At 37.4% G+C, this 12692-nt stretch overlaps 1 protein-coding gene across 2 annotated transcripts in view; it reads right to left on the bottom strand.

The window, feature by feature from the left end:
- The window catches only part of CFTR (CF transmembrane conductance regulator), a 188665-nt gene that overhangs the window by 19100 nt on the left and 156873 nt on the right, over positions 1–12692 (bottom strand). For both annotated transcript variants that reach the window (XM_045495404.1, XM_045495405.1), the window contains one exon: positions 6253–6408. In XM_045495404.1, the coding sequence (XP_045351360.1) occupies positions 6253–6408 (156 nt within the window). The remainder of the gene's footprint in view (positions 1–6252; positions 6409–12692) is intronic.

Genomic DNA, 12692 nt, shown 5'->3' with positions numbered 1-12692 from the left:
TAGGCTCAAAAACAGTAAAGTTGTGTTGTACTAATATCCATACTAGTTAATTTTCTCTTCTTTTTCTTTTTTAAAAAAACTTTATGTCTATTTATTTTGGGGGGGGGGAGAGAGAGAGAGAGAGAGAGAGAGAGCCAGCCTGAGTGGGGGAAGGGCAGAGAGAGGGAGACATAGAAACCGAAGCAGGCTCCAGGCTCTGAGCTGTCAGCACAGAGCCCGATGCAGGGATTGAACCCACTAACTGTGAGATCATGACCTGAGCTGAAGTCGGGCACTTAACTGAGTCACCCAGGCCCCCCTTTTTCTTTTTTTCTAAGCAAACTTTACCCCCAAGATGGGCTCAAACTCAGGACCCTAAGATCAAGAGTCATATGCTCCACCTACTGAGCCATCCAGGCACCCCTTCTCTTCTCCCTTGAATTCAGCACTTCACCCCCACTGTCTCTTCACCACAGTCGAGGCTCTTACCACATCACAGTTGGAGAGTTTCTCAGCCCATCTCCCTGCCTCCCATGCTGCCTCCTGGAAGTCCGTTCTCCACATGCTGCCAGCAGCAGCGTACCCTTCTGCCAACCCTTACCATCCTCTTCAATGCGTTCCTTACTGGGCCATTTCAGTACTTACCAAATCTTTCCCTCCTCCCTCTAATACTGCCTAACACATGACCTCCCCTGCCCTTTATGACCCAACTCTTTCTAGTACTCTTCTTTGTGTCTGTTCATTATATCCTTATCTGTCTGGGATCCTGGAATATCCTTTCCATAATTCCCCATCCTTAACCTTTCCCTAAAATGAGTGTATGGCCCATTATGACCCATCTTAATTATCACTGCTCTGGGAAACTGCCCATACTCATTTATTCATTCCTAGAGCATATTTCTAATCTAATATAAAAATGAAGGAGAGACGATCCCTGTCCTCAAGGAACTGTAAATAATAATTACCATTGCCACAACACAGTGTATTGCACTTACTATGTGCCAGGGTGTAGTCTTAATACTTGTTACTTTACTCATTTTATATTCATGAAAACCTAATGAATATAGGTAGGTAGGTAATAACCTAAAATTATATTCATTTTATAGACAAGGAAACTAAAGCTCAGAGAAATCAAATAACTTGCCTAAGCTTACAATAGCTAGTAAAATTCAGATACTGACAGAACCACAGTCTCCTGTAAAATAAGCCAAGAATTTGGTGATTCTGCACAAGACAATGTATATTAAGTGCCTAACATGTAAGCTATTGTATATGCTATATAAGAGACAGAAAAATCTTTAAGGAAAAAAATCTATGTTTTATTCACCATTTCTATTATATTATTTTTGCTTATCTTTTTGATTGTTGATGGGTTTTTTTAGTTTAGTATTTTTCAGAGAGAGAGAGAGAGAGCAGGAGAGGGGCAGAGAGAGAGGGAGAAAGAGAATCCCAAGCAGGCTCTGTGCTGTCAGTTTCACAAACAATGAGATCATGACCAGAGCCAAAATCAAGAGTTGGACACTCAACTGACTGAGCCACTCAGGTGCCCTGGTTGTTGATGATTTTGTGTTTAAATCTTGCTTCCTTAACTAGAATGTATACACAGTATTTATAATACTAAGTGGAAATTAAGCAAATATACAGATAATTCTAACACAAGACAATGGAAAGTGCCAGGAGAGACTTATAAACAAAGTCCTAGATCCCATATGGGTTTAAGATGTGGGGATGGAGAGCTGGGGTTTGAGTCACGGTTATGGGGGAAGGGAGGGGGTCAGAAAAGGCCATTTGACAGATTTGCATTTGAGAGGCCAACATAACTATGGTAAAGGAAGACCGTCTCAGACAGAGGAAGTGCATAAACAGATGAAATGAGAGAAAAGTAAGGTATCTTTCATGGAACAGTAAGTCCAGTTTGTCTGAAACTGAGACGTGCCCAGGTGTGAAGAGTGGTGGATGTGACCGGAAAGGTTGGGTTAGGACCTAACTGTCAGGGACCTAAACCACGGATGTAAGAATCTGGACCTTATTCAGTGGAGAAGGAGTGGCCTAGTAGGTTTTTGGTTTGGTGAATCACAAAACTGGAACATTGCACTTAAAAGGTTAATTTGTGGAATGGGAGAAGATATTTGCAAATGACATATCAGATAAAGGGTTAGTATCCAAAATCTATAAAGAACTGATCAAACTCAACACCCAAAAAACCAATAATCCAGTGAAGAAATGGGCAAAAGACATGAAGAGACACTTCTCCAAAGAAGACATCCAGATGGCCAACACATGGAAAAATGCTCAACATCACTCATCATCAGGGAAATACAAGTCAAAATCACAATGAGATACCACCTCACACCTGTCAGAATGGCTAACATTAACAACTCAGGCAACAACAGATGTTGGCGAGGGTGAAGAGAAAGAGGATCTCTTTTGCACTGCTGGTGGGAATGCACACTGGTGCAGCCCCTCTGGAAAACAGTACAGAGGTTCCTCAAAAAATTAAAACTAGAACTACCCTTTATCCAAAGGATACAGGTATGCTGTTTTGAAGGGACATATGCACCCCAATGTTTATAGCAGTGCTATCAACAATAGCCAAAGTATGGAAAGAGCCCAAATGTCTATCAATGGATGAATGGATAAAGAAGATGTGGTATATATATACAATGTAGTATTACTCAGCAACCAAAAAGAATGAAATCTTGCCATTTGCAGCTACGTGGATGGAACTAGAAGGTATAATGCTAAGCAAAATTAGAGAAAGACAAATATCATATGACTTCACTCATACGAGGACTTTAAGACACAGAATAGATGAACACAAGGGAAGGGAAGCAAAAATAATATAAAAACAGGGAGGGGGACAAAACATAAGAGACTCTTAAATATGGAGGACAAACAGAGGGTTACTAGAGGGGTCCTGGGAGGCGGTACGGGCTAAATGGGTAAGGGGCATTAAGGAATCTACTCCTGAAATCATTGTTGCACTATATGCTAACTAACTTGGATATAAATTTTAAAAATAAAATTAAAAAATAATAAAATAAAATAAAAGGTTACTTTGTGTGCAACATAAAATGGACAGACACAAAGAAGAGAAGAGGAGGAGAAATAAGGAAAGATACAATGACATGGTGGAAGCAGCAATAACAGGGCTTACAACTGTATTCACTCTCATAATTACCCACAGCACTCCCTGAACAAGCCTACCTTGACTCATAACTCTATTTAATTAACTTTCTTTGGTTTATTAGTTTGGTTTCTTCTTTTGATCTGACTTATGGCAACGAGTTCAGTTTTGAGCTTCTCATTGAAAGCTCATAGGTGGGATTGGGACCTCAATACTTTTCACATAACTGTAGAATTTATAGTATATAGAATGATATTATGCTATAATTTAAGCATATGGGAATTTCACAACTAATTATTAAATTGTTAATTATTATTAAACTGAATGAGAACTGCTGCTGCACTCCCAATTTCATTGCTCAGATCTACAGATACATGTTTTGGCCCTATCTGATATCCTTCACAGCAAAAGATGTTCCATGGTGGAAGTCATGTGCGCATGGATTATTTTCAGGTTATGTGGTCTTGCAAGTATAGCCCTAATTATTTGCTCAGAAGAGCTTGCCGTCTTTCAAAGTTGTAACTGAAGCTTGCAAATACATTAAAAATTATTTTTTTCTGTCTTTCAAGAATAAAGTACTTAGCAAAATTCCAGGCTGATAAACAATTTCAAGTCTTAGTGTTCGATTTGTCTAAGGCAATGGGGCTCTGACTATAGGCCTCAATGCTTCCTCTCCATGTCCCCAGAACTCACAGGTAAAATGAAACAAAGAAGGCTCCACCTTGAAATGTACACAGTACCCTTTTCTCCAGGCTGGTGCAATTTCAAAGATTGGTTTCTAGCTATAGGAGAGAATGCACACATATGCGCACACATGTGTACACACACATGCACACACACACAAACACAGAGCAAGAACCTGCCCAAACTAATGACATCTTGTGATTCCATAGCTGATGTCTCAGGATTACCATGATGGGGACAAAAGGTTTTTGTTCAAAGGTCCTGTTTCATGTGACTAAAAACAAGTGACTGACCCAGAGAGATCTGATGTCTTCATGACAGAGATGCTCTTGCAAGGTCAGAAATATGGAATGAAGAAAAGTAGAAAGGCAAACAAAACCAGCTCTTCTCAGATTTTGTTTTAGGTTTATTTATTTATTTTGAGAGAGAGAGAATGTGAATGGGGGAGGTGAACAGAAAGAAGGATAAAGAGAGTATCTGAAGCAGGCTCTGTGCCATCAGCGCAGAGCCCGATGAAGGGCTAGAATCCACGAAACCTTGAGACCATGACCTGAGCCAAAATCAAGAGTCAGACACTTAATGACTGAGCCATCCAGGCACCCCAACAGCTCTTCTTGGATTTTTAATCACTTCTTCCTTCCTTCTTTCTTTTTAAAGATCAAATTGTAGGCAAAGAAGAAAAAATTACTTAATTTTAACTTCTAAAGCAAAGTTAGGAAAATAAAAGCATCTTCTAGTTTGGATATTAAAAAGGTATGAGGAGTTTGCCCTCTCTTTCTTGGGCACTCAATATTCTCAAGATGTCACTGTAGAAAAAATAGTACATTTTTCTACAGATATCCCTGTGATACTAGCAGACAGTCCCAGAAACCAGGGTTATAATCTAATGAGATGCACCTACATTAACATGATCACACATTTTTGAAGGCGGATCCCAAAGTATTTTTTGCTCAGTTTATATTATTTTATGAAGCTTGAAGCCATAGAAGAGGGAAAATGGAAAAAGGCAGGCTTGAAAGATTTACTTTAGCAGAAAGGCAAGATAAAGAATTTTCATAACTCTGGTTCACATGGTTTCCCTCCAGGTCTTGCATATTTAGGTTCCTAAACAGAACATATATATTTTTTAAAAAATCTATCAAAATGGCAGATAAACTAAAGGATTCCACTGGAATTAATTTTTAGAGTCAATTTGTATGATATAAGAATGACAGCAAAACAAAAGCTTCACTACTGCAATTAAAAATGGGACCAGGAGACTCCGAGTCAAATGAACGGCAACGCTTCTTGGACAACCAGATTCTACCCTGTGTTCTTCAACATCGCTCTCTTGCCTAAGGTTATCACCTCGGGATGCTCATATTCCCAGTGTTTATCTTTAGGCCATCTGACAATCTTTTTTTTTTTTTTTTTTGGTCTGAAAAAACAATATTGCTTTTGAAAAGTTCCACCAGGAATCAGCTTCTGGCAATATGGCAAAGTCTAGACAAAAAAATTAAAAACATCAGTCTAGCAGTTACAATATTTAGTGCCTCATTAGTTGAGAAAAGCAAATGTTCTACTGAGGTAATCCATCAAGATTACCTCAAGCTTTTTTCTCAGGCTAGATTTATAGTCAATCTACCTGGAGATGGTCCTGGTATTTTAATTTTGTGTTAAAAGTAGACAATTGTTAGAATGTGCTAGTAGAATGGATTTATACTATTAGGACAAAAGGAGCAATGTGGTAACTAAAGCAGTGAATAATGCCCACAGAAAAGAAGGCAAATGCCAGTAGAAATGCAACACATGCCTTTCAGGAATCTGCTTCAGTAAAGACATTCCTTGGTTTCCACTGAGATCATTTTAAACTAGAACAGCTGCTATTTCTCTCATATGTAAGAAATCCTCTTGTACAATGACACGGATAGAATGCAACCAAGCCAGTGAAGCCAGAGATCCTTTGTGACCGAAATCAAAGAGTGACATTTAAAAAAAAAATAGCTACAGATTAATCTGACATGGTTCATTTTGTCCAAAGAACAAAAACCAATCACTACGCTTTATATTTTCAATTCCACTCCTTGCTGCTTCCAAGTGCTTCTTCCTCCAGCAGCAGCATAATTTATATCTTGAAAAGCATTTCTCAGCCTGCTGTGATGGCTAACTTGGAGCTCAGACCACTGAAGGAGGGGGAAAAAGCTGATTAAAGACGAAGTCCCAGGCTCCCACCATGGATTGCATCTTCTGGGAGACACTATCAAAACTATTAATAGTTCAATAACTATATGGCATAGAGTTCCAAACTTTCAGAGATGGTTTTCTTTTTCCCCATGAAAAGGTTACATTGTGGTAAAAAAGACAGCAATGAATAAATATATTTTTACAAGAAAATGTGATTGTTTTGAGTTGAAGTGTCAAATAATGGTAAAAAAAGATCTATTTAGCTGCTTTTCTTTCTTGACCAAGTCATTCTGACTTACCTGGGGGATCACCCCAAAGGCTTTCCTCCACTCTTGCAAAGGTATCGAATACCAAGACACACCATCTATTTGGATTTCTCCTTCAGTGTTCAGCAGTCTCAAAAGAGCCGATAACAAAGTACTCTTCCCCGATCCAGTTCTTCCCAAGAGGCCCACCTAGAAAACAAGAGGGATAGAATTACTCCTGTGACATACAGATACCATACCAGAAATGTTACCTGGTATTATGCTTCAATAAAAAATATCAGAACAGTTTTTTTTTAACATTACCAGGGGAAGACTTCAACTTATTCATTCAAAGCTTTCTGTACACTCTCAGTTCTGACCAATATTGATCTTAGGCAGAGCAACCCTGGAGGAGAATATAGAAACTGGCCATATGGAATTGGACTCTTCATTCTGGACCTTTCATTTATCACTGACCTTTACTAATGGCAAAAAGGTGAAAAATCGCCCATTTTGCATCAAGGAAAACAAACATACAGTGTCTTAATGCATACCATTTCTAAGGATGGCCTTAAGCCAAAAGCAGGGACCTACATAGTTTGATCTAGTTCCTGAATGAATATGAGCTTGAAAATGAATGAATCTGAAATAGTTCTAACACGTAGATACTTCCCCTCATAAAGGAAGCACAAGTTTAGGCCTGACCATAAACAAGAATAAGTTCAGTGAGCTCTATGTTCCCAGAGAGGGCAGGCTGAACCTTGCCATTCAGTGCATAGGCACTTGGACAGCTGTCAGATTGCATTCTTACATCTATGCTGACTTGCAGGAAGAAAATCTGGAGAAGCAAAAAGGATATTAAGAAAACAACTATTCTTGTTACTAAAAGACTGTAAAAGCGTAAAACAGAAGTGAGAACTCCAGGCATTGCAAGGGGAGATCAGGTGCTTCAGGTAGCCCACAGGGACCTCAAGTCTGTGTTCCACGTGGGCTTAGATCCAGCACTTGGAAGAAGATGCTTTAAGTGGGATAGAACATTCCTGCAGTCATTAACTGAATACTGAATAACAGCCTGATATTTAGTAGCACTGAATAAATGTACACTTCTTTCCTTTTATTTGATTTCTCTTTCTCTTTTATCATTTAACTTTTTTTATAGGACAGCTGGGCCAATGGTCTTTTACAGTAATGCTTTTTATACTATCTGTGGCAAAGAAAAGTTTTGTTTATTTGTATCTAGTCCATTGCAAATCACTACTTTAAAAAAGAAAAGATAATAAAAATGAATTTCTACATGCTTACTCTCAATTCCTATACTTATCAGAGACCCCAAACAGCTTATAAACCAGAACCAGTTCATGGACCACAAAGAATACTTTAGAGCTTATAACAATCTGCAGTAATAATTTTCTGAATACTTATTAAGAATCTGGTAATAAACTAGGCATTTGGGATAAATTGGTAAACAATAATGACACCATGTCTTTTGTTCGTAAGAGCTCTGTAATGAGACTTTCACAAATGCTTGTTATCTGAGACAACTGAGAAAATAAGATAAACCACAATCTATACACAACACCCTTTTGAGGTTCTTCATACTGCTAATCAGAATCAGTAATATTTTACTTATTTTTTTCTTGGTTATTACTTGTGTTAACACCAAGAATTTAAGTTTAATAAGCACAGGGTGGTCTGTGTTTCCACTGAATTCTCAGCACCTTCCAATGTGATGGGTTCACATAAAATTCTCAATAAATACTTGTTTGGATTCACTGAGGGACAATCAGGTGGAAGGATGAATGAATGGATAAATAGACACATGGATTGGGTGGATGGATGGATGGATGGATGGATGGATGGATGGAAAGAAGGGAGGAAGGAAGAGAGGAAAAGGAAGAAGGAGGGAGAGAAGGCAGATGAATAGACAAACTTATTTAGTTGATCTAACAAGAAAACAAATTTAGTTAATTTTGGTGAATTACAAGATCAACTCTTAATTAAAAATCTTGTGAAATTTCATATGCACACCTCCATTTCTGAATCAGCCATGCTTTACAAACATATTCATCATATGTTATGATTTTTGAAACACAACAGTAAAACTTTTATAAGTAATCTGAATATGCTTTGTATAGATGAGGTATGGGGGAAGGGAAGTTCAATAAGAGAAAGTGATTTACTTTAAAGTCATATCACAAATTTAATCAGACAACAAAAAGAAATAAAAGGCATTCAGACTGGCAAGGGAGCAGTAAAAATTTCACGATTTGCAGATGATATGATAGTCTATATAGAAAACCCAAAAGACTCTACCAAAAAATTGCTAGATCTGACACACGAATTTAGTAAAGTCACAGGATACAAAATCAATGTACAGAAATCTGTTGCATTTCTATGCACCAATAGTGAAACACTAGAATGAGAAATTAAGAAAATAATATCATTTACAATTGCACCCCAAATAATAAGATACTTAGGAGTAAACCTAACCAAAGAGGTGAAGGACCTCTACTCTGAAAAGTATCAAACACTGATGAGAGAAATTTAAGATGACACAAACAAATGGAAAGACATTCCATGCTCATGGGTTGGAAGAACAAATATTGTTAAAATGTCTATAGCACCCAAAGCAATCTACACATTTAATGCAATCCCTATCAAAATACCAACAGTCTTTTTCATGGAGTTAGAACAAACAATCCTAAAATTTGCATGAAACCACACACACACACACACACACACACACACACACACACACACACACACACCAAATAGCCAAAGCAACCTTGAAAAAGAAAAGCAAAGCTGGAGGCATCACAATTCTGGACTTCAAGTTATATTACAAGGCTGTAGTGATCAAAACAGTATGGTATTGGCACAAAAAGAGACACATAAATCAATGAAACGGAGTAGGAAACCCAGAAGTAACCCACAACTATCTGGTCAGTTAATCTTCAACAAAGCAGGAAAGAATACCCAATGGTAAAAAAGACAGTCTCTTCAACAAATGGTGCTGGGAAAACTGGAAAGCAACATGCAAAAGAAAGAAACTGGACCACTTTCTTATACCATACACAAAAATAAATTCAAAATGGATGCAAGGCCTACATGTGAGACCTGAAACCATAAAATCCTGTAAGAGAGCACAGGCAATAACCTCTTTGACATCGGCCATAGCAACTTTTTTCTAGATACGTTTCCAGGTGCAAAGGAAACAAAAGCAAAGATAAACTATTGGAATGACATCAACATAAAAAACTTCTGAATAGTAGAGGAAATAATCAATAAAACTAAAAGGCAACCTACAGGGTAGGAGAAGATATTTGTAAATGACATATCTCATAAAGGATTTGTATCTAAAATATCTAAAGAACTTTTAAAACTTAACATCCAAAAAATGAATAATCCAACTAAAAATGGGCAGAAGACATGAATAGACTTTTCTCCAAAGAAGACATCCAGATGGCCAACAGACACGTGAAAAAATGTTCATTGCTCATCATCAGGGAAATACAAATCAAAACTACAATCAGATATCATCTCACACCTGTCAGAATGGCTAAAATCAGTAACACAAGAAACAACAGTTTTTGGTGACAGTGTGAAGAAAGGGGAACTGTCTTGCACTTGCACTGTGGTAAACTTTCCACTGTGGAAAACAGTATGGAGGTTCCTCAGAAAGTTAAAACTAGAGCTACCCTACAGTCCAGCTATCACACGACTAGGTATTTACCCAAGGAATACAAAAACACTAGTTCAAAGGGATACATACACCCTGATGTTTATAGCAACATTATCAACAATAGCCAAATTATGGGAATAGCCCAAGTGTTCAACAACTGATGAATGGATAAGGAAGATGTGGTATAAGTATATACATACATAGATACAAACATGCATACAAACATGCATACATACATACATACATACATAATGGAATATGGCTCAGCCATAAAAAAGAATGAAATCTTGTCATTTTCAATGACATGGATGGAGCTAGAGTATCATGCTAAGTAAACTAAGTCAGTCAGAGAAGGACAAATATCACATGATTTCACTCATATGTGGAATTTAAGAAACAAAATAAAATGAGCAAAGGGAAAAAAGAGAGAGGCAAACAGAAACAAGAAAGAGGCAAACAAGAGAGAGGCAAACAAGAAACAGTCTTAACTGTAGAGACAAACTGATGGTTACCAGAGAGGAGGTGGGTGGGGGGATGGGAAAATAGGTGACAGTGATTAAGGAGTGTACTTGTGATGTGCACAGGGTATTGTATGGAAGTGATGAACCACTATATTGTACCTCTGAAATTAACATTACACTCTATGTTAGCTAACTGGAATTTAAATAAAAACTTTAAAAAAATAGGGGCGCCTGGGTGGCGCAGTCAGTTAAGCGTCTGACTTCAGCCAGGTCACGATCTCACGGTCCGTGAGTTCGAGCCCCGCGTCAGGCTCTGGGCTGAGGGCTCAGAGCCTGGAGCCTGTTTCCGATTCTGTGTCTCCCTCTCTCTCTGCCCCTCCCCCGTTCATGCTCTGTCTCTCTCTGTCCCAAAAATAAATAAACGTTGAAAAAAAAAATTTAAAAACTTTAAAAAAATAAATAGAAAAATAATAATAGAGTGATATCACAATTTTTTTTACAAAAAGTACCTTGGGGTCCAGAACCCCATATGATTAGTCAAGGTTCTAATAACTGAGATAAATGACCATGTTCTCTTTCAAACAACACATATTGAAATTTTTAGAAAACTCAGTTTTTATGTCGGTATAGGAGTAAATTGAGAGGCAATGTGTAATTCTTATGTTTAGCTTTAAAGTTTTTAGCTTTTCTCTGCTTCTTCTGTATTATTGAACTGCCGATATTGCATTGTGTCTGACATGTTTTTAACTGCAAAGAATCTTATTGGTCCATACCTAACAAAGTCTTTTTGTTTATATAATTGGCACATAATAATTCCTTTCCAGGATTTGTTTTTCCAGGCTTCTCAGTGATCTGTTGAATAGGGTCAGAGTACTTCCTGCAAATGAGATTTTAAGGTATATCCTAATTCCAAGTCAGTGACTTCTAGTAACTTCAGTGAACTTCCTTTCTGCGAATTTTGGATCAAGACAAATCAAAATATTATGTGGAGAGCTAAATAATGTTGAATTTGGTGCTAACTGTAACTTCATTGCACCATGACTAAAACAATCTAAGTACATTCCTTTCAGAGTACCTGATTCACTAGTCTACTACTGAAATATATTGAAACCTGCTATAATTATTTTTCATCTCCTTGTGGTCTCCAGAAATCATGATACCAAACAAAATAAAATGTAGATCCACAAAGTGATAATAAATGCACCTTTTAGATGTTTACTATTAAAACATATAATTCTTAATAAAATAAGTTCTTGAGAATATGCTCCTCATAACTCCAGGATAAACTACTAAATGATTCAGTTACTCAATACCAATTTTTATCAAGATGGAATGCCATATGTGTTTAAAAAATCAAATAGACATTTAAGTGTTAATGCTGCTATGATCTGAACCCTTGATACTGATTTAACTGCTTCTGGCATCGCAGTATTTTGAGAGGCTACAAATAAAGAAGGCAGGTAAGCTCACCCAAAAGAATAGATCTTGAAGTACTATTAAATAGCTGTGTAACCAGGGGACTGTCCAGTACTGTGATAGACACAAAATACCATCTAAGGCATTTTCATAAGTCTATGTTTATCATGAAGGACGTGGCTCCAAATTAGAATCCCAGCCTGCATTTCGAGAAGAACAGAAAAGGAAAAAACAAAGAGTTTTCTCATTGGGGGAAGGTAATCTAGATATTAAAATTCAGGCAAAAAGTCAAAAGCTTTCAAGACAACAACTATTTGAGATTAAAAAGAAAAATAGTTTTAGGGGTGCCTGGGTGGCTCAGTCAGTTAAGCATCCAACTCCTGACTTTGGCCCAAGTCATGATCTCATGGTTGTGAGACAGTCCTGCATCAGGCTCTGTCTTGATGGTGTGAAGCCTGTTTGGGATTCTCTCTCTCTCTCTCTCTCTCTCTGCCTCTCTCCTGCTCGCTCTCTCTCTCTCTCTTCCTCATTCTCTCAAAATAAATAAATAAACCTAAAAAAAAGAAAAATTGTTTGTTTTTTTAATCAAAGTGAAGGTTGTGAAATATCTGCTATATTTCTCATGCATTGAAAATAAAATTTAAAGTACAGGCTCTATGAAGTAAAGGCCTAAATTAAGAACAAAGAAGATAATAGAACATCTCTTCCATAAAATAAATGTTATGGACAAAGTGCTTTAATATGAAGACTGAATAACTTTTCTGCTTAAAATTTTGATTTTTGAAATATTTCATCATGCTATGGGCTTATTATTTGTGTTTCTCCCACATTCATATGTTGAAATCCTAACCTCCAATGTGAGGACTTTGGGAGGTGGTTAGGTCATGAGGGTGGAACCCTCATGAATGAGATTAATGCCCTTATAAAGAAACCCC

This window comes from Leopardus geoffroyi, chromosome A2 (genome assembly GCF_018350155.1).
Source record: "Leopardus geoffroyi isolate Oge1 chromosome A2, O.geoffroyi_Oge1_pat1.0, whole genome shotgun sequence".
Lineage (NCBI taxonomy): Eukaryota > Metazoa > Chordata > Mammalia > Carnivora > Felidae > Leopardus > Leopardus geoffroyi.
The sequence above is the reverse complement of the archived record's forward strand: the minus strand, read 5'-3'. Positions and strand labels throughout refer to the sequence as shown.